Genomic DNA, 23,828 nt, shown 5'->3' with positions numbered 1-23,828 from the left:
GTACGTATTTGAATACCAATTTTAAAAATCTAATATTCAGCATACTATGCTGTATTTTTTAATTCTGTGACTTCATTCTGGATTATAAACAAAACAAACAAATAATCCAATAGGTAGGAGAAATGTCAGTGCATTGATTTGGACATCTTGCTGAGCAATCAATTATCCTGACTACTGTTTAGAAAGCAAGTGTGCAGTCTTGGAAGTGGACAAGACAGAATCAATTTAGAGCTCATGGCATATCAGTTACTATAAGTCAAACTAACAGTTTAGCCACTTGAAGCCATTATTTCTGATTATATCATTTGGCTTGATCAAATCTGTTAGTTTAGAAATCACATTAAACCACAGTTAAAAGCTAACTTTACCACAATTTCATATGTCTCAATTGGGCCCTTAATGTAAAGTACTAATATTTGCAGGCTGAGCAGCCTCAGAGAGATGTAGTAGTTACAATACCATTGTAAGTACAGATAGCAGTCCAACAGGAATAGGATCTTGTTTCACTCTCTCTGCAGCCAGATCTACTAATAACATCAACATATTGTAGATTCCCTCATGGATTTCAGTACCCCATTTATGAACTGCACTTGATGTCAGCAGCTGTAAAAAAGCAGAGTCTATGTTAACACATCTTTCTGTATTCTACCAAAACCCTTGCTGCCTTGATCTTTAACTGGGTGAAACTATGCATCATAGTTCAATAATTTTTCAACCTAGGTATCTCAAATGGGCTAAATTACAGAATATGTCCAAAATCTATGATCCATGACTCCAGAGGAAATGAAATTGGATAGCTGTAACTGCTTCATGTTCCCTGATACTTCCCAGCTATTTGTGCAATCCTCCTCTTTCTCTCCCACCTAGCAGCTGCCTGCTGGGAAGAAAAGGGAAGGAAGGGAGGGAGGAAATGCAGGGAGGGAGACAGGGATAGGAACATACAGCAAACAAATATAATAAATTAAATAAAAAAGACAAGGTGGCAGGGATAGGGAGCAGAGGGAGGGAGGGAAAGGAAGGAAGGAAGGAAGGAAGGAAGGAAGGAAGGAAGGAAGGAAGGAAGGAAGGAAGGAAGGAAGGAAGGGTTTCCAATTGTCACTGCCAATTCCCCACAAGAAAATTCTATGGGGAAGCTGACAGGAAGTCAGAAGCAGTTGCCATTCCTGACTTCTGTTCACCCATAGTTAATTGTGGTCTGTTTCTCTGTTTAGATAAGGAAATATCTCTAAAACAATGACCCAATGGGTCATGGGCTGTCCAATAATCAAAAGAGCAACAGGGCTATTTTTATGTTAACTATCAGCAACTGAGCTCAATTTGAAGGTACTACTAGAAGTGAATTTGAAAGTGATTTTACTACCTTTGACATTTAAATTGCATTTTTCTGGTCTTAAAATGATTATTTTTATTAATAGCAGGTTAAGTGAAAATAAAATCTTAAATAAATCCTCAAACTAGAAAATACATGGGTGTTTTTTTTCACCCAACACTGTTGCCAGAATGAAAGCAATTTAGTTTTGACTAACTCCAATTCCAGCTATAGCTATTCAAATTTGATTTTTATTTTTACACTTACCTTTTTAAAAGCTTCAGGCATACATCTTTCCATAAATCTCCTGCAATTTTCATCAGAATCAGAAAGTCCTTATTTAAAAAAGAAAGAAAATAAGAAGTTAGAATTCAAACTACTCTATGATTAAGAAATACAAGAATGAAAAATAACTAAAAAATTATAATAATTTAATAAAGAAAAATAGATGAAATAAATATGGTATATTCCAGAACATAGCAGAGTGCTAATGATGCTTTTTCAATCTTGATATATTTGGTGCTAGTTGAGTTGTTTCAGACATATTCCAAATCTGAATGAATATAAATTTTTGCTCAGTTCATTCATTTCAATTTCAAAGCACTGAAATAAGATGGTATAACAAAGAGATTTAAAAGAGAACCTAGATCAAAACAATTTGAAATTTTGAATCACTGAGGTAATTTATGTATTTTATTGGTATTTTATTTTATAGTTAAACCCCAGGATAATGATATACCATATTTACTAAAATAGAGAAAAGTTTAGATAATGATATACCATAAGCCAATGATTATATTTACCTAAATTTAAGATGATCCCGTTAAGGAAGAGTAGATAGGAAAAAAACAATAAAATACAAACACACAGAATCTAGTGCATGCCCTGTTTCTTCTGCATAGTTCTGCCCCTAATATATGTGTGCATATATCATTACATGTGTATAGATAGTAACATCTCCCTATCTACATGACAAAAAATAAGTGAATTAGTTATGTTTGCAAAATCAACTATCCACTTATAAATAATTCCCTATATCTCATTTACAAAAAAAGTATGTCTGTCATATACACACCACACTCAGAAATTGATATTATTCAGACGTACAAATATTTGTCTCATGAGAGGGGGCAGGGAGGAGAGAAAGAGAGATGTAAAGTAAAAAGAGAAATGGAAAGGTTGAGACTTTGGAAAAGGTTAGGGTTTTTATTAATACGAAGAGTGGTTGCAAGAATTGGGTATGGCCAGTGTAGAGAAAAAGACTGGGGTGGCATGCTAGCAGTAGTCCAATATCTGAGGGGCTGCCACAAAGAAGAGGGGGGTCAACTTATTTTCCAAAGCACCAGAAGGCAAGACAAGAAACAATGGATGGAAACTAATCAAGGAGAAAAGCAACCTGGAATTAAGGGAAAACAGTGAGGACAATGGAACAGTCCGAACCAGTGGAACAGCTTGCCTTCAGAAGTTGTAGGTGCTTCATCACTGGAGGTTTTTAAGAAAAGACTGGACAGCCACCTATCTGAAATGGTATAGGGTCTCCTGCTTGAGCAGGGGATTGGACTAGAAGACCTCCAGGGTCATTTCCAGCTCTATTCTGATTGACTGATTGATGAAATAAGAGGAAGTAATTGGACAAAGAAAGAGAAAAGAGATAGAGAAAAAAATGCTTTTGAAAAAAGGGTTAAAGACTAATCTTTGGAGTACATTCAGTACATTTATATTCAGTTGCACCTTTGCCTATTGACATTACTTTCCCCATCCCTCCAATTCAGACAAATATTATAGTAATTTCTGAACAAACTACATACAGTATTCACCATGCTCTCAAATACATACAAATAAGTAAAAGTACTGTTCTTTGAAATTTGAGTTCTGCAGTGTTATATATCATCTAGTAGTTACTGTATACTGGTACATGTTAAGTTTCAGTGGTATAGAACTTACGTTTACAGAACTTGGTTTAGCAGTTGAACACAACTACAGGAGTACTATTTTTAAACAAAATATGGTCACTCAGCATCCACAAGAACGACTGCATTCTTAAGTGGCAACTTAGCACACATCTCCAGGTTCAATGATTTCCACGGCTTGTAAAATCATATCCCACCTATATAGTCTTCTGTAATAGCAATTTAAACTGCTGTATGATGATATATGCTGACATTTTGTTCAGTTTCCCATGGGAAATAAATACCAGTCAAATGAGAGATTGTTGCATCATATTTCAGAAAGACATGGTGTGGCTGTCAGTTTTAAAAGCTAGGTTTTGTTCTTAATTCAGAAGAACAATCAACAAAGAGTACTAGTTGATTCATACTGCTAAACAAACCATAGAGCGATGCTTGATGATTTTGCCACTCCTAATGGCAGAAGAAGCCAAACAGAAGACTCATCATGAACTCTATGCTTACTTGGAATCTGGATAAGCAAATTCTCAAAACCTCAGGTTTATTGTTATGTGAACATAGCTAATAACAAATAGGTAAAGCTGTGTTGGATGTGAATACTTATTTGCATGTAGCATGTCATAGTCTATGCCAGACGGATGGGCTAAATGGCAAATATGCTGCTTCATACCTGCTAGGTCTATCCATTAGCAGGTGGAGCTACTAAAGCACAACAGGTGGTTGGTTAGTCAATTTTAGCACAACAGGATTCTAACTTCTGCCTAGAATATAGTTCATTCTCTGATTTATTCTAAGCACAAAAAGGCAGAATGGTTTCTACTTCATATTATGTTTGACTACTCAAGATATATATATTTCATCAACTACATCTTGTAACTATGTTTATCATCACACCAACTTTATGAAGTTTATATATGACATAAATGAATTGGCCCACTACATCTGTTTGATTTCCTTTCTACATACCATGCTCAAATAACTAGGAAATTGTTTAGCTACTTCATAATTTCAGAATTGGTCTTTCATAATTAAAAACACCAGCAAAGTCCACTAATAACCAATGCTGCACTCTTTATCTTCCCAACCAGCACAAAATCATTACTTCTGGATATATACAAGAGTGCAAAATATACATCCATTGTTGCTAGCCAGTGTTTATGTCACACATTGTAGTCTGCAATCATATTTCAAGCATGTTTATGTCAAATATCACTATTAGTTAAAAAAGAAAATCTAGCCGTATTGCAGACTAAATTAGTTAATAATAAAAAGCATTTAATTAAAAAGTTTTCATGTTAAAAAGATAAAAAACATAAAATTAATATGGCCAGCACTATATAGAATGATATAAGTTTTTTAATTTAGTGTTTTACCTTGTATTATATTTGTATTTTTATCGGGCTGTAAACTGCCCTGAGTCCTTCGGGAGATAGGGCGGTATAAAAATTTGATTAAATAAATAAATAAATAAATAAATAAATAAATAAATAAATAAATAAATATGCTTGTTTATACTCATAAAGTATTTTATTTAAAATGTTAACAACACATAAATGGAACACAAGAAGTTAACAGTGGTTTTTGTGGATTTTTTTCCATTTTTATTACGCTGATATAAATCATGATAGATTGCACTGTTTCAATAGAGATGTTTATTTAAACAGCTTAGAGCAGAGGTGTCAAACTTGATTTCATTGAGGGCCACATCAAGGTTATGTTTGACCTCAAGGGGCCAGAGTGAACGTGGCCAGGGTGGGCGTGGCCAATTCAACTTCACTTGTGTCGGGGGCACCTGTGGTGGCCCAAATGCTCTGCCAGTGAAAATGGACTCCTAAACTCTGTTTTTGGCTGCTACGGCCTCCTGCAAGCCGCGTTTGGCCATCCCGAACTCTGTTTTTGCTGGCAGAGGCACCACGGGCCACTCCTTTGCTGTTTCCAGGGCGGCCCCGTGGGCCAGATCTAAGCACCCTGCAGGCCGGATCTGGCCCCTGGGGCCTTCAGTTTGACACCCCTGGCTTAGAGTTTATGGGCATTCTACCATATTAATTACAACTTAGTATGTCAATATTGCAAGCATAAGTTTGGCATTTTCATCCAAAGTTGAGTATAACATTAAAAAAAATATTACGACACATATCAAATTATATGTTACACAAAGAGCTTTGATCTTAACATGATTACTTATTATTAAAGTCTCCTTTGTATTGTTATTTAGTATACATGTGTGTGTATGCATTTTACACACTGTGTGTGTTAGAGAAATGTTAATAAAAGGGAAAAAAGAGATAAAAAGAGGTTTTTTAACAAGAATTAAAATACCCCATAGTAGAAAAAAAGAAAAAGGAATAAGGAAAGAAAATTAACTGTGATTTTAAAATACTAAAGATTTCTTTTTTACCAACAATACAGCAATTGAATATTATTTTTATTAGTATTAGTAGAAAATGAAGTATTTTAAAGTTTTTTTTTTAAAAAAAGAAAATGGTAACTTACCTAGCCTTACAAGATACGTTGATGCAATTAAACATTTGCCAAGAGACTCTTCCCGCTTATATGGTATGGACCAGTGATCTGTTAATACTCTGCTCTCCAATTCATAAAGATTTGTTGTAGGAAACTCTATACCTTCTCCAGAGCAGTTACCATTTTCATCATTCTTCTGCTGAGAAAAAAAACTATACGTGAGTTCTAGCTAACAAAAGATATAAAAGGAAACACACCAACTCTACTGAAAAAATTGATAAATACTACAAAGCTTTTGTTATAAGCAGAAACCTGAATTCACTTGCTCTGTCTACTTGCTATTTCTAGACCCAGCAAGAAAATCAAAATGCACCCCAAACTGGGAGAACTGTTATTGAATCTAGTATCGGCATACTACAGTACAGGTGAACCACATTGTTTTTCAAAAAATGATTATAATTCATATATGTTAGAAATTACAAATAATTTCTACACTTATTTTTCCCCTCAAAATTATAAAACAAAACAAACCTATGGGGAAAATTAATTCAATTAATACAGAATACTTAAAGAGAACACATCTAAAAGTAATGTATAACTGTTACACTGATAATTTATAAAACCAGATGATCATGCTTAACAAATCAGGAGCCAATGTACAGTCAAATAGTTTTGCCTATAAATAAATAATAAAAGGATTATCCATTCAGAGATACTCTTTTCATGAGGTCTCAAGCACCTTCCGTATCATGCAATTTCTCCTACTGTATCCCAGTTTTGCTTATAAGCAAGGATGGATAATCAGTTAGTTACCATATTGGCCTTGTAAGGGATATAAATTGCTCTTGGTTAATAATGGCAATTGGGAGTGGAATTTCCATTGCTTAGTGACATGGTCGTAAAGTGTGCTGTCACATGATGTGCTGCTTAGGGGTGACAGTTCCGACATTTCTGGTTGCCATCATTAAGTGAATCTTGCAACGTCATCAAGCATGACATCACATGGTTGCTGTTTGTGACCTCTTGGCAGATTCCTGGTTGACTCGGTGGGAAGCCAGCAATGATCACAAATGGCAATCATGTGACCGCAGAAGAAACATTGGACTTACCTGAAGGTTCCTTCTGGGTGCGCTGCTTAGAGAGTCCAAGCAGTGGGTTTAATCTCATCTGATTGGCCAGAGATTGAGTTAAATTTGCATAAACACTCCTCCATTCTCCCCTGGAGCTCCAGTTCATTAACGAGGTCTGGATCTAGATAGGATGATACCTGTAACGATAAAAAGACACTCGCCTCCAGACCCTGGACATGTTGGACATAAACAAGGGAGGGTTTGGACTCTCACGCAGCACATCCAGAAGGAACCTTCAGGTAAGTCCAATGTTCCTTCTCTGGTGCGCTGCTTAGAGAGTCCAAGCAGTGGGATATACCCAAGCTAAGTATCCCTAGGGTGGGAAATTGAAGAGTCCAGTGTCCTTTCGGGTTGAAGAACCTGCTGTAATACTCTCCGCCCAAAGGCTGCCTCAGCTGAAGCAAACTTGTCAATCTTATAATTCCGTATGAATGGAGAGGGCGAAGTTCAGGTGGCTGCCCTACAAATTTCAAATATCAAAGCCTGAGTGGCCCAAGCTGCAGAAGTCACCGCACTTCTCGTTGAATGAGCTGTGATGACAGATGGTCTGGGCTTAACCTTCTGTTCATAGGCCAAAAATATGCAGGCCTTGATCCATAGACTGATTGTGGAAGAAGACACTTTTGTGCCCAAGGAACTAGGCTTGAAAGATATGAACAATGATTCAGATCGTCGAAAGGATGCGGTGCGGTCAATATATCTGCACAGAGCCCTACGCACGTCTAGGGTATGCCAGAGACGTTCTCTAGAATGTGTTGGACGTGAACAAAAATCCGGAAGAATAACCTCCTGGGCCCCATGGAACCATGAGTTGATCCTAAATGTGGGATCCAGGCGGAGAACCACCCTGTCAGGATAAAAAATGCAGAGTTCCTTGCGTACAGATAATGCCGCTATTTCTGATACTCTTCGAGCAGACATGATAGCTACAAGAAAGGCTACCTTGAAGGACATCAGCTTAAGGCTAGTAGTGTCCATAGGTTTGACGGCAGGGCTCGAGAAGCAAATTTAGCAGATAATAATGTAGCATCTGCAGAATATTCGGCTGCCGCTATCAATTTGTTTATATTTTGAATCATACGTATGTCCTCAGGCGGTACACGTGATTGCATCTGCTTAAGCCAGATGAGTGATGTTCTGGCAAAAAAAGGATGCTGCCATGGCCGACCATATAGCCCATGCAGCGGCATGATGAGTTTTGCAGGTAGCAAGTTCAGCCCTGCGATCCTCAGCTTTCAGACCGTCAATGGAATCCGAAGGAAGGATATTGGATGAAGCCAAACTCGCCATAGGAGCATCCATGATAGGTAACTTCAGTAGATCTTCCAATTCCTTTTCCACCTTATACATCCTTTGTCCATGCGACTAGGATTGGAAATGGAACCTGGTTGGTTCCACTGCCGTTGGATTACATCAATGAAAAGGCAAAGTGATGGAACGACCTCCTGTTCTGTGACGGGTTCTGTGAACAGAAGAGCTGTAGGATCTGGGGGATCCGAAGATTCCCGTTGTTGTATAATAAGGGCCCCCATGCTGGCCGTAGTTTTGGCTTTATACAATAATGAAGGAAATAGGTCATGCAAAACAGACCTGCAGAAGGCAGCTTGTCATGCATGGCTCTCTCATCATCTGAGAGATTAAATTCAGACATCTCATCCTCATAAATATAAGACATGTCTGAATCCTGAGAAATGGACGGAGAATAAGACTGCGGTCTGGCCTCACCACCTGTGTGACTCAATTCTGTAATGTGTCATGAATGAGGTGGATTAAAAATGCCTCATTGAATGAGGGCAACATCGATGCTCTTAGAAATAGTCTGGGATATCATGTCACACATTTCTTGTGACAGATAGGTGCTCGTACCTTCCTCCGGACGGAGCTCCGCCATGTAGGCGTAAATGTGGCAGAGACATGGGTTGATCTGCGGGATTGCAAGGGATACACATCAGATATAGTTGTGATTCAGAAGGAGGAACTGGGTTCAACTCCTGCATATCCCGTGTGTCAGGTGGTGCATTAGGTGACCAACCAGCTTGATCAGTGTGAGTGGTTCAGTCCTTGTTTGAGGATTTTTTGCTAGATTTCAAACTTTCACTTTGCTGTGCCCTTTTTTGAGCAATAATAAATTGCTTTTCCAAAGCACGTTGATGTCTTTGAGCATCCTTTTGTGATGCAGCTGACGTAGAAACTGATCCAGAGGTATGCTTGGCTCTGGATCGAGACCTCCCTGATACCTTACCGGTAGAAGAATCTCGTGAGGGAGATCGACTGTGGTCATCCATAGTTAAATAAAATTGATAAAAGAGTCAAATGATAGAATCCAATATGTTATGACCGACACCACGGTCAATAATAATATAGCGCAATCGCTGGTTAAGTGTATAAATAAAGATGTGGCGTGCAGCAGACACCACACCTGCACAAGCCCATTACTCACAGTGAGTTTGGGAATTAGGGATCCGACACCATGGCCCTTTACCCAGATGTCAGTGTCCGCAGAACCTATAGAAAAGGTCTTGAAGCGCTTATTACACCTGACAATTTTAAACAAATGCCAAATTGACACCACAGTTCGTTGAGCGCCCAGAGCCACAGGTTGAAAAAATTCCTGACGAGATCAAGATTAAGGCTGAACCGATCACCCCGGTTCATATAAAGGAACAAAGAGCAATTGCAGAACTTTAATAGAAATTCAGAAGTTTAGAGCCAGCACTACAGCCCTGTTACTTCCAATGCAATATTAAACCTTGCTAATTAGCTGAGGTAATAAAGGATGCTGCCACGCGCCAAACTGTCAATAGGGAATTCTGTGCTGCGCTGGAGTCGCGAGCCCAATTCAAACTTCAATATAAACTGTCAAGCGGCATGAGGGAATTTCCCTTAAAGAAATGGCTTGCCAACACTCTGAAAGGCAGAACCGGCACCACGGTCCCTTTTGCCTTTGAAAATACAAGGCTGACAGCGCGGAGCTGACACCACAGCTCCCAGCTCGGTCAATTAGCCACAACAAAAACTTGAAAATTTAAAGTAAAAGCACAGAGCCGACACCACGACCCCCTTCACGCTCGTAAATCCGACAAACGGCGCAGAGCCAACACCACAGCTCCTTGCGCGCCAAAATGGCCTCAAAGCTCACAAAAATGGCCTCAAACCTCAGGAAATTGTTTCTTTCAGCTTGATCCGACGATCTGCAGGCTCCCTGGAAGCAAGGAAGCCGCCGCTGTAAATAGCGCCGCTCAGCTGAGCAGCGCGACTCCAGAGAGCACCACGAAGCTACAAAGTCTCTAAACTCAATTTAGCTACTTTAAAAACTGGTAACAAAATAGCTATTAGAAAGTTCAAGCAGTGGAGCTCTAATAATAAAGTCTCTCTTGGCCTGACTGAATTAACGAACTGGAGCTCCAGGGGAGGATGGAGGAGTGTTTATGCAAATTTAACTCAGTCTCTGGCCAATCAGATGAGATTAAACCCACTGCTTGGACTCTGTAAGCAGCGCACCAGAGAATTACATCATAATGAGCCAGTTGCCCGAATCGCCGCCATTTGACTGTGCAGACTTTAAAGATCTGTTTATAAACAAAAGATGAAATATGGGAAGAAGATATTTTTGTATTTTCAAAGAAAGTGATATTACTAAAGGGAAGGCATATGAAGGTTTATGTTAAAATATATGTTACCAGTATTTCTGAGAACACTTAATGGACTTTTGCTGCCCTGGCTAAATTTATTTGTAGATAAGAAATAAGATATAGGAAGAAGAGATTTTTTTAACTGTATTTTCAGAGAAAGTGGTAAATTACTGACATTGTAAGATCATATATCAACTGATTACAAAATTTGTTTCTACTTGCTGTGATGAAGTTGGAAGTTACTTTATATATTTTTCTTTTTCTTTAGTATATTCTTATTTTTTCTTTTTTTTCATTTTTTACTTTCTGTACTTTCTATCTTTTCTTTTAATTTGCTTATTTTTTATTAGTTTTTTAATCTTCGTAATTGTAAACTTTAATATAAATAAGTTTGAAGTGTTACTGTACAAGTGGTCCTTACATGAGAACCACATGTGTTTTTCCAACTTTCCTGACAGTTCCTGCTAAAGACAGAGGTTTTACAGATGCTAAACCAGTCGAAACTGTAATATATCCTAGAGCAGTAATGACTAACTTTTTGCATCGTGTGCCAAAGTGTGGGGAGCGTGGGTGAGGGGTTTGTGTGTGTGCATGCCCACACTCATAATTCTATGCACCCCACCCCCCCATGCACGATCCCCCTGCACTCCCTCCACTTTTGCCATGCGATGGCATGGTGGGCCCAGTAGGGCTGTTTTTACTCTCCCCAGGCTCCAGAGCCTCTCTAGGAGCATAGTTGGCTGGAGAATTCTGGAGTTGAAGTCCACAAGACTTAAAGCTGCCAAGTTTGAAGACTTCTTCAAGTGCCTCTCTAGGAGCTTGGCGAGGGCGAAAACAGCCTTCCCCCCCTGCCCTGGAGGCTTTCTGGAGGCCGAAAACAACCTGTTTCCCTACTTCTAGGTGACCCAGAAGGCCCAAAAATCAGCTGGAGCTGAGCTTGCATGCCCACTGATATGGTTCTGCGTGCCACCTGGGACACGCATGCCATAGCTTCGCCATCATGGTCCTAGAGGTTCCTGTGAGTTACACCTGTACTTTCTATAATATACACTATATATGTCATTATGCTATATGCCGTTCATTCACACACCCTTTTGATAGATATTCTTTACTAAAAGTACAAGTAAACTATTCAAGCTGGGAGAGAAAAACAAGCAGAAAAGGAAAGCAACACTAAAGTAGAAAGAAGCAAGATATATTATTTCTGCCCAGAAGCAAGTGTCTTTAATGTAGTTGCATGTTGACACAAATGAGATAAACAAATCCAGCCTAAGTGAACTTAGTATACAATAATATCTATCAGACTCTAACTTTATTTCCTGGAAAATTAAGTACATAATTATCTATAATTAAAATATATTGTAAATAATCGGTGTAATTAATTTTTCCAATAAAGAATGAACTGAAAGAAGGGTTGACTTAATTTATTATGTAACCTTTAGCAAGCATTTAAAGCTCTGTAATAAAAAAGTTGCTGCTACAGCACCTCAATTAATTTATAAATCATTCATATAAAATACAAAGTTAAAATTGGAGAAGATCCTCACTAAGACTAAAGCCACGTGAGCCACGTGAGCTTTTCCTTTCTTCCAGTTTAATGGGATGCCCTTCCATACACATTGGGCTATATCCATGCTGGGAGATGAAGTTAAAACTGCTTGGCATAAGTTGTATATAAGGTAAAGAAGCAGAGGAATCCAACCACGAGGCCAGGTTTTCTAGCTACAAGTCTTATTGCTAGTCTCAAAATGGAGATCAAAGTATCAGAGACATTTATAATTGGGAACTGCTACAAATCCTTACATTCCACACTGGAAAAGTAAAGGCAGACTCTCCATTCTGATAACATAAAGGAGGCCTATTTCTGTATCAGGTGCAATCATAGGAATTACAGACATCAAGGATAAGCAATAATTTGTTACAAAAACAAAACTTCCTAAATTTGTTTTCAACTAATGTAGCCTAAGGGGACTGCATATTTTTCCCAGTTCTTTTTTCTGCTGTCCAACTAACTCATTAGAGGTAGTCCTCGACTTACAACAGTTTATTTAGTGACCGTTCAAAGTTACAATAGCCACTGAAAAAAGCGACTTAGGACTGTTTCTCATACTTATAACTCTTGCAGCATCCCCATAGTAACGTGATCAAAATTCAGATGCTTTGTAACTGAGTCATATTTATGACAATTACAGTGTCCCAAGGTCATGTGATCACCTTTTGCCACCTTCTGACAAGCAAAGTCAGTAGGGAAGCCACTCATTTAACAAATATGTTACTAACTTAATAATCACAATGATTCACTTGACAATTGTGGCAAGAAAGGTTGTAAAATGGGGCAAAATTCACTTAACAAACATCTCACTTAACAACAGAAATGTTGGGTTCAGTTGTGGTTGTAAGTTGAGGACTACCTATAGTTTCACTACCAAATTATTTTCAAAATATTTAAATAACAAACTAGAAAAACCTTAAAACCTTTTTCTACTGGAATTCAATAGATCTACTTCTCCCAAAACACAATTCCTTTATTTATTTTTACTTTTGCTCAATAAAAGAACAGAACTGGATATTCAAATTTCTTGTTAGAAGTCACAAGGGAAAATTATTATTAATGTTTTTGTTGTTGTTGCCAATAATGAATTTGAGACTATTTGTGACTTTCTCAGTTGATTTAAAACAAGTAAAGTCAATGGGGGAGGCCAGATTCACTTAAAAACCATATAATTCAATTAACAACTGCAATGATATACTTAACCATGGCAAAAAAGATTATAAAATTGGGTGCAGCTCACTTTACAACTGCCTTGCTTAGCAACAGAAATTCTAATCCCAGATGTGGTTTTAAGTGAGGACTATCTGTACAAAGTAGTGCCAAATATGGGTTTAACAATAGAGCAATAAAGCTCCAATAAAACCTCAATTATCTGAAAAAGACAAAACAAAATGGGACTTATTGCACACTGTCTACTCACTGAACAGGCTATTTTAAATCACTGTGTACTCGGACAAGTTTCAAAACCTGTGACTCCTAGTCATAGGTTTTCTTTCCCGGTGCCAGGTCACCATGTCATTTATAGCCTTTGTACTTTTTGCTAATGGTTCCTGTTTCTAAAATACACATCGAGAAGTATAGAGCAGGAAATTAGGAAAACATAACAAGGAAATGACAGAGGGAATATTAAGTAATACAATATTCATATTGCACTTCAGTAGCAAGAAAGAACACATTGCAATTAGAGAATTGCCTCCAAAAGCACCCACAAAGCAATGTGAGAAGCACAGATAAGGACAGAACATCTTAAGATGCAGCAAAAATCTAAACTCTTGCTTGTTTTTCTTCAAAATATATCGGATGTGTGGGTCATTTCTAATGTCAATTAATGTCTCAACTAAAGTAGGTCTTGCTCAACTTTTCTGTATATTGTGGTTGATCTAAGATAATGGCTAAAAGCAGAGTATATTTCTATCGTGCTTCATATGTTTCTTATAGTCAAATCTATTTATTTATTTATTTTATTTATTTATTCACATTTTTATACCGCCCTATCTCCCAAGGGACTCAGGGCGGTGTACAGCCTGGTAAAAAAACATACATATAAATACAGAATAAAACATCAATTAAAAAACTTATTAAATAAGGCTGAATATTTAAAATTAGCAATAAAAATAATAAAACCCCGTTAAAACCAAATTCAAAATTTAAAATTCTAGTCCAGTCCTGCGCAAATAAATAGATGTGTCTTAAGCTCGTGGCGAAAGGTTCGAAGGTCAGGAAGTTTGGCGAAGTCCTGGGGGAAGTTCGTTCCAGAGGGTGGGAGCCCCCACAGAAAAGGCCCTTCCCCTGGGTGTCGCCAGTCGGCACTGCCTGGCCGACGGCACTCTGAGGAGTCCTTCCCTGTGAGAGCGCACGGGTCGATGAGAGGCGATCGGTGGCAGCAGATGGTCCCGTAAGTAACCCGGCCCTATGCCATGGAGCGCTTTGAAGATAATTACCAGAACCTTGAAGCGCAATCTAGGGCTATATGAACTTTAAAAATGATTCATTAAAAGTATTAGACCTCACACAACCAAAGCATCTCTTTAGTGTTCATTAAAGGAGTCTGTGAAAGCCTGAAAAGTCTTACTATAAACTTTTAAAGAAAAGCCTGAATAAAGGTGGGCTGCTTTAATAAAGAGCAGAGAATGGCTGTTATCCGAAGAATAGTTGCTAAATAAAATACAGTGGCAACCAGTGTAATTCTCAGCGCAAAGATGTTATGTGGATACCTTGAAGTGCATCCATCATTACAAATCATTGCATTCTGGATCTGTTCCAACTTATATATGTTTTACAAGGGCAGACCCACAGGTAGATACACTGTACAATAGTCCAATCCAGGTGACCAAATCATAAGTGATATGCCTAGCATTCCAGGAGTGGTTGTAACTGATATACAAGGTGAAAGTCTGCAAAAACATTTGTGGCCACAACTAGTTATAGGAAAAGAACATCAAACTTTGATATGTAAAAGCAATGACAGTAGTGAGAATTACAGTAAGAGTGACATGGTGAATGAAAGTGAAGTAATGAGTGAAAGTATTAATTAGAAGTGACAATATGGTCAGACCAAAATCAGAAGCAAGAATCTCATTGATGTGTCAGTACTGATAAAAGAGGCCTCATTTTACAAGGCTCCTAACAATTGCAAGGTGGAATATGAGAAGCACTGACCAATGCTTCTCATACTCAAGATATGAACCTGACAAATAGAAATTAAGGAAATTAAAATTGATATTTTAGGAATAAATAAACTTTGGAGGAGTCAGATGATTACATGGCACTATTCAGGGTTTGATCATATGAAGAAACGGATTAGCAATGACATTCAAAACTAACCTTGCTTAATATATGCAATGATGGAGATACTTAAATATTCTATGACAAACTACAAGAAGAGATACATATAATATTTGCAATATGTAATAGGTCATTAGAACAGAGGAATTAAAATTTCTGGAAAAATTATACTAGGCAAACCAAATCATACAGGATGTAGGTAACAGAATTTTGCAAAGAAAATTCTTTTATTACTTACACCTGCTTCAAGTGACACAGACTGTACACTTGGACATCACTACAGGGACCACATTTGAACAAACTGATTACATAACAGGAAAGAGTAATTAGGGAGGTGCAATCAAATGAGACAGCACACTTCCAGGTGGGAACATTGTTCAGTATGGAGCAGTAAATTAGGCTTCGAAAGCTAAAGAGAGTAAATGTAGCAGAAAAATTTGAGCTGGAAAACGTACAAATCAGAAGACAAAAGCATTGTAAGGAAATTACAGTTATTTGAAAGAAAACCCAGGGAGCTATGGGAAATGGTAAGAGACATTGTGAACGCTCACACACACACACACACACACACACACACACACACACACACACAAAATACAAAATTTCAAAGAGCAAAATATCCACCTGTATTTCAGAACAAGCTACCATGTTGCAAATAAATGAAATGAAACAAGGCAAAAGTTAAGTGTCTTGGACAACAAGAAACATTCATTATCACTGAACACAGATTTCTAATGACAAGCAAAAAAGAAAAGATATTTTGATCAAGCCTATCAGCAATAACATGAAAGTTTAATGAAACATGTTTTTAACGCGATCAGCGAAATCACAGGAAAAATTACTGTAAGGTAGGACTATTTAACAGCAACCATAGAGAGGAACTAATAGAGGCCAATATGGTTAAAATGTAGGAAAATCATTTGGCAGAAAAATAACAGAAACATATCTAGTCAGAGAATATAGTGGTAAGATGGAAGTTTAGAACTATACAACTACTCATATTCTTAAGAGACCATCACTTGACTCAATAGAACTAGACAATTTTTCTTAAGGCTCCAACTTTTCCTTTTCAGGGAAGGTTGCTATCTTATAGTTCCAGAGGGTCTTGAAACAAGATTATCTGGATCCTTTTTAGTCAGGATCTGCCTATCTAGTAGAGGATGTGGTAGTACAGAGGCCTAATGATGCTGAAGCTGCTGAGCAATTGCCAGCACTCTGGTGGTTTGAATTCCAGCTCCGCAGGACAGAGTGAGCTCCTGTCTCTTGTCCCTAACTACTGCCCACCTAGCAGTTTGAAAACATTGTTTGTGAGTAGATAGATAAGTACTGCCATTTTGGTGGCGGGAAACTGCTGGCTACATTCAGTGTGGGGAGCTGGAATCAGTGCTGGATTTGCCTGGACACAATTGGCTGAGGAAAGTCCCGGTTGAGCCAACTTCCACTGAGAACACTGCAGGCCAGTTGGTGTGAAGCTAGTTCATCCTCTTGTGGTATACCGGTGCAACAAATGTATTAGCAATCATTGGCTGCCAGGACTTTTACTGTGTGCATAACATTATAGCCTCCCTGGCCTTGTATGCCATGTGCTAAATAAGTAAATATCTAGTTGTGGGAGATAAAAAAACATGGTATACGATCAAACAATTTATTTTAGACAGGATTCAGGCCCAGTTATAGCACTGAGATGGCTGTTCTGTCTCCTTCCCCACTTCGGAGCAATGAGCTGGCCTTCAGCCAGTGAATTCACGGCTCTTATCAGTCCTGGCAGAGAAATCGCAGCTGTCTGCCAAAGTTCCAACAAATGACTCACAGAGTAAGACTTTAAGCTCTCTTTGAAACGGTTTAGCTAATTTTTGCTTCCCGTGAAATGAGAGCAGTCCCAAAGCTCCTTATATATCCTGTGGTGTGGGGCGCCTGCCCCACCCTTCCCTTTGATGATGCCGCCTCTCTAATCTTCTGAAGCGTGGGTCGATCCAAGCTTGATTATTATTATTGTCAGCTGGGTCTGAAGGTGTAGCCGGGGGAAGGGAGGAATCAGGGGATGACGGCCTCATTACATCCTCCGACTGGTCTGGTTCTGGCTCCTAGAGCCGGGCCAAAGGAATCGGTGCTCCCGAGGTAAGCCTTACCGGCCCTTCCCCCTCACTCTCGGAGTCACTTTTGGGCATGGGGCCAGGTTCGGGGGCTGGAGTCACAACACTGGCATTGATTATGCTTATAGATTACTCTGGCGGACTTGGGATGGAGTTAATGTATCTATCCTAGACCTCCATGATCTCTTAGTGGCCTTGGATCATGGTATCCTTCTGGCCCAGTCTAGAGGATTGAAGGCACCAAATTACAATGATTCTCTTTTCTTTCTTCAAGGCTGGTTCCAGTTCAGTATTGATAAGGTGAGAAGTCAAGCTAGAGGCCTTGTTTGTGGGTTCTTTTCTTTCCCGCTCCTATTTAACATCTACATGAAAACACTGGACAAGGTTATCTGTTGGCATAAGGTCCCAGTCAAAATTGGTGTAAAATTTGGGGGTCTTCCTCAACTCACAGCTCATTTCTGAACTGGAGGCCTTGTTCATGTTAACTCATGAATTACTCACCTTTTGTTTAGATTACTGTAATGTGCTCCTACAGGGGTTGCTCTTAAAGAGCATTTGGAAGCTGTAGCTGGTCCAGAATGCAGCAGCATGGGCAGTTTTTGACATTGTTACACTCATTTAACAACACCGCTGCTCCATGAGCTGCGCTGGCTTCCTAATGGTAGTTCTTAATACTACTTAATTTGCTTGTTGTTACCTATAAACTCCTACATGCCATAAGGCCAGGCAACTTGAGGGAACCACCTTTCTCCCATTGTTTTCGCTCATTCACCAGATCTAGCAGAGAGGGTATGCTCTAGGTCCGCTTCCATAAATAACATCATTTTGTTGGATCCAGGAGCCACGCCTTCTCTGTTATAGTGGCTGCATTGCAGAACAGAAGTCATGCAGAGATCTGAATGGTCCTGTCTCTGTTGGCCTTTCATGGCTGGTTCCCCAGGCATTTGGGTCGGGAGATTCAGCACGTTTTATTGATGTGATTTTATGATTGGAATTTATTACAAATAGTCCTCATTTAATAATGGCAATTGGGACCAAGAACACCATCACTAAGAATGCAGTTGAAAGGTGCAACGTCATGTGATTGCATCGAATTATTGGCAATTCTGGCAGTCCCAATTGCCATCCAGGCAGTATATACAAAACAGCCAAAGACTACCATGAGTTGAAACAATTCTACAATTAGTAAATTTAAATTTTTGTATCCTTTTCTAATAAAGACAGTAGATATTGTTGGCTCAATACGGTCAATAAACACATGACACAGTTTTATGTGTTGTTTATTTAACCAGTATCCCTTTGTCTGTTAGTAAAAAGCTCAGATCACATAGTAGTTGTAGTATTACAAGTTATACAAAATTCCAGAGTTCACAAAATTTCTTGCAACATTGTTTATTTATGAACTCACTGGAATGTAAGATATGACAGACAATAGACCATCTGAAACACTGGAAAGGATAAGACATATGGGCAATCCTCATTGATCTGCTTAAAGTAACAGGAAAAAATAGTCAAAGAGCTAACAACTTTGTCTCAGCAAAAAGGAACAAGACAGTATGGCCTGGAAATGAAAAAAATAAATAAAAGATAAGCGTATAATTATATTGAGATGCAAAAAATGTACATTGATAAACTGATGCACTATTCATCAAGTTTTCCTTAAGAGTTTTCACAGATTACTATCATTCATTAGAACAGATATATTTGATAAATAGGCAGAGAGTTATATAAGATAGATGGTGGAAGCAGCAAAAACATATACGAAAGGTATTGACCCTGCTTTTATTGACTAGAACAGGGGTATCAAATTCACATCGTCGACACATGACACATCACAACTTTTCCACCCTTGCTAAACCAGGGGTGAGCGTGGCCAGTCCATGACACATCCGGCCTGCGGGCACCCCTGGACTAGAACAATGTCTTTGGTCATAGAGCTCATAAGTAGAATATGAGGTGTCAAACGGATCTGGCCCATGGGGTGCTTAGATCTGGGCCGTGGGGCTGCCCTGGAAATAGTGAAGGATCGGCCTGTGGTGCCTCTGCCAGTGAAACGGCCATGTGCGGCCCTTGCAAACTCTGTTTTTGCTGGTAGAGGGTTGTAGGCGGCCATCGCAGCTGAAAACAGAGCTCAGGAGCCTGTTTTCGCCGGCAGAGCGCTCAGGCCACCAAAGGCGCCAACACAAGTGATGTTGAGCTGGCCATGCCCCACCCAGCCCCCGATTCAACACAACCCTGATGCAGCCCTCAATGAAATCGAATTTGACACCCTTCACCTGTTGGGTCATTGTTTCAGAGAATTTCCTTATCATATTCCTCAATGCTTCAAAAATGGCAGAGATTCTAATGCATTACTTTCACTGTTTGAAAAGTTCTTAAAAATTAAGGGAAATATTCAGTGATGTTTTTCCTTGAAAATAGTCCATGCTGAACAATGGACTATCAGTCAAAAATCAGGAGTAATCACAGGAAATGTTCTATGATAATTTTTATCTATAAATGTTCCACAATATTTGTCAAATCTCATTCTGCAGGATCCCCAATTCAATCTGTAAATTGGCCCACTTGAGGTACCTTGGTTCAAAAATTGTTGCCCTATGATATTTGTCCAGTTAAAAATCAGGACAACTAGAGTTTTGGTAGATAGATTAAAGCTAACACGTGTAACAAGATACCTGATTGTTTTTCTGAGAAATAATTAATAATAAAGAAGCTAATATAAGATGTTTGAAGGAACATAGTAGTTCAAAATAAGAAGAATCTATATTAAATGCAAATACATTTTAATAAATGTGCATAGCATGTATCTTTTATAAGAAAGGTGGGATTGGAAGAGATAACAGCTGGAATCAAAATTGTGTTGTGTGGCTGATACTATTTTTTTAGATAAGAGTAAAGATGACTTAAAAGAAATCATAACAAAAATGGATAGTAAAAAACCTATGAAACATTGAAACAAAAAAGATAATGTTAACTAACTTAACAACTCACAGTTGACTACAGAAATGAAAGTGGCAGACAGTTCTGTTTTCTTGCATTCAAGAGCAGCTAAAGGCAAACAGTGTGACAGATGAGCAACAGGGAACAAATTTTAGAGTAAGGTAATTACAACCTTAAACAAGATTATCAAGCTTAAGGATACTACTATGACAACAGAGAACAAAACAGTTAAGCAATTACTTTTCCATTGGCAACTTATTTATAAATCACATTTATAAATAATACCAAATCATGATGACAAATAATGTACATATGGGAAGTAGTAATGTATGGCCATGAAAGCCAGTCACTCAGTTAAAGGGAGAAAAAGAAGATAACTTTAAACTATGGATTTGGACAGTTACTCAGAGCATCACGATCTAAAAGAACAGCCGTGAATTGGTTCTAAATGAAACACTGAGTCCTTCCTTGAGGTGAAGAAAAACTCACATATTTTATGCATGTACTCTAGAATAAATTATGAAGGAAATTAGTATGCTTGGAAAGACATGAAAGAGGCAGAGAAGATCACAAAGAAAAGGGATAGATGGGATCTGGAATATCTCTGGAAGAACTTCAGATTATTGTTGGGGAAATGATGAGAACTGTCCATAGTTGCCCATGGTTTAGGTCCGAATTGATAGCACCTTGCTATTTTATGTTAAATTTTATTTTTACCAACAAAGAAATAAAGAGAGGCTAGTATAGATTATTTGTCGGTAAAAATAAATAGTAAACAAAAATAGTTCATCATGAAAGCAACTGTCTGTGAAGGCTCCTGGATTGGGGCTGAAAGGTGAAAGCGGAAGCAGTATGCTCCGTCCCATATTTGGGTAGACCAGGCTGCCTTGATAAAAAACACTATTTTATGTTCCACTGTTTGTGGGGGGAAGACTACAGGTAGTCCTTGACTTATGACCAACTGTTTAGTAGCCAAAGTTACAATGGACCAATCCCAAAAGCTACTTGCAACTTGGCTTCAAATTTACAGTCACTGCAGCATCCCACAGTAATTCGCCCTTAAAACTGATTACAAGTACATTGCAGAGCCATCTCCCCCCATCACACCCTACCTAGTCATTGCAGGACTTGGGCATCCCGTGTTTTGCTTAACCACCATACTGGGGAGAGCAGAGGTGGAGGCTGTTAAGTGAGACAATTATGTGGTCACTTCACTTAATGATTGTAATGATTTGAAAAAATTCAGATTCATCTGAACTTTTTGGGACAAAACTATGCCCAAGACAACCAAGTGGTATTTTTTGGATGATGAGTCATTGAGAAGATGGAGACTGTAAACTAAATGAAACAGTAGGCTAGTAAATCCTGAAGGCATCAGATGATACATACTACCCTTAGGACAAAGCAGTAATGACTGACCATATATTTCTAAAAACATGAGAGAAACTGGATTTTTCTAAACAAAATTCCAATAATTATACTTAGGCAAAAAGGAATGAAAAAAGAAATATGACATCAGGCCAAATAGTACATTTTTTTTGCTGTTTTAAGATTCTAGGTATTTATTAAAGGTTAATTCACAAATTTATAAACTCATCTAAACATGTATCTTGGTCATGTCTAACTTAATATGAGAGCCTTCTGGTTTCTTCCCCATATCTATATTTTTGTATCACCCGAGGTGATACAAAAGAAAACTAAAACCTCACAAGCTCATTTTTTGGCAGCTTTGCTGGTATTAATACTGACCTACAATTACAGGTGCCACAATATTTTTCTCACAGACCATAATAATTCAGCTTGGTTTTTTTTATGAGCCCAGTATGAGCCTCCGCAATTCCTTCTGCACTTATGTCCCATTTGTAACACAAAAATCCAGCAACTTTTTAAAAAAAACAAACACTAATAGTGTAATAAGTTATTACTACAGCATCAAAACAAAGCCATTGAAATTACTAACAGGTGTAGGATTGGAGGAAAGTGCCTTGGTTAAACAGCAACGAAGAAGAAAAACAACGTACAATATCAGCATCTTTTTAGAAGAAAAACAAAAAAACAAAAAAGCACAAAACTACGTTTCAGTCTGCACTCTGCACCAACCGGGTGACAAAGAGAAGTCACAACTCATCAACTTTCACTATTAGAGCTCAAACAGGACTTTGCACGGAAGCTTCTTTTCCTAGGCTTGAGGCTACAAGGCTTCCGTGCCAAACAAGGACAACACGCACAAGACTAGTAATCAAGCAAGAGGTTTAATGCTTCCTTTAAGTCCTCTGACAGGCCGCTTAGTTGCGATCGGGGGAATCGCGTCGGCAGGATTTGGGAAAAGGAGCTCTCCCCCCCCCCGTGCCCCGCCCATGTGTGGTATTCCAAAAGACCCCAAAATTGGAATATTTTTGAACCCCACGAATGGCCTGGACTGGGTGTGTGTGAGAGACAGAGAAAAGGAAACAAGGGAGAGCCCCCAGGGAAAAAAAGAGGTTTTAAAGAAAAGACCGAGAGCAGCTACCTGTCTGAAATGGGTATAGGAGAGTCTCCTGCTCGAGCAGGGGGTTGGACTAGAAGACCTCCAAGGTCCCTTCCGGCTCTATTCTGGTGGAAAAACTTGAGGACTGTCAAGGAGGGATTCCCGAGCAATGCCTTATATATGCCTCGTTTCCAGCCTTGCGAGAGAGACAACGGTAAAAAGCCGAGCGGCCGCTTATCTCACGCAAGGCACCGCGGCGGGAGGGCCGTGCCTGGACGCTTGTCACCGAATTGTTCCGGAATAGATCCGACCGGATCCCCGGCTCGCTCCCCGTTTGCCTCACCGCCCACCCCCCCAAAGCGACCCCTCTCCTTACCTCGTTTTCCACCACCTCATGGTAGGCTGGGGGTGGGTCGAAGCCGGTGGTGCCGCCCCCGCCGTTCCCACCACCACTGCCGCCGCCGCTGCTGCTGTCGCCGTCCCCTCCGCCGCGCGAACCGCCGCTTTGCTGAGGGCCTCCCGGTCCGCTGTTCTCGCCGCCGCCGCCGCCGCCGCTGTCCATGGGCTCATAGTGCAGACCGGGCCGCTCATTGGTGAGCAGCGCCACGGCCTCGTTGATGTCGTTCTTGGCCAAGCGGAGGGCCCTTCGGATGGCGGCTGCATCCGAAAACCCCATGCAGAGCAGCGTGGTCATGTGCTGTTCTTCCTCGCTTTCCATGGCGTCTCTTTCAGCTCGGGTTCAAGCGCTACTCCCGGTCGCGTTAACGTTGCCGCCACCCGCTCTGCGCGCCGCCATGTTGAGGGGAACCTCCTTCTTTCCTCCTCCCTCCCTCCCTCTTCCCCCCCCCTTCCCTTTCAACGCCTCGGGGCCGGACGAGAGTAAGGCCCACACCCACCCGGAAGCGGCGGCTGAAGCCTGGAGGCTGATCACGTGACGAGGGAGGCTGAGCTGCGGCCTGAACTTGAATGGAACGTAGCGAGAGGGGTGGGAAAGGAATCTCGTTGTCATGGAAACCGCCGAGGCGGCCGGGGATGGAATGCTACAAATAG

General features: G+C 39.6%; 1 protein-coding gene across 3 annotated transcripts in view; it reads right to left on the bottom strand.

Moving 5' to 3' along the window:
* The window catches only part of USP24 (ubiquitin specific peptidase 24), a 92,366-nt gene extending 68,776 nt beyond the window's left edge, over nt 1-23,590 (bottom strand). For 2 of the 3 annotated variants that reach the window (XM_058178939.1, XM_058178937.1), the window contains exons 1-4: nt 23,155-23,590; nt 5,710-5,878; nt 1,577-1,644; nt 460-603 (exon numbers count right to left, since the gene is read on the bottom strand). In XM_058178939.1, coding sequence (XP_058034922.1) covers nt 460-603; nt 1,577-1,644; nt 5,710-5,878; nt 23,155-23,496 — 723 coding nt within the window. In that variant the 5' untranslated portion in view covers nt 23,497-23,590. The remainder of the gene's footprint in view (nt 1-459; nt 604-1,576; nt 1,645-5,709; nt 5,879-23,154) is intronic. The other variant, XM_058178938.1, reaches the window with a different exon arrangement.
* Nucleotides 23,591-23,828: the final 238 nt, after the last annotated feature.

Source organism: Ahaetulla prasina, chromosome 3 (assembly GCF_028640845.1).
Source record: "Ahaetulla prasina isolate Xishuangbanna chromosome 3, ASM2864084v1, whole genome shotgun sequence".
Taxonomy (NCBI): Eukaryota; Metazoa; Chordata; class Lepidosauria; order Squamata; family Colubridae; genus Ahaetulla; species Ahaetulla prasina.
Note: the sequence above shows the minus strand (reverse complement) of the source record. Positions and strands in the feature narration are given on the sequence as shown.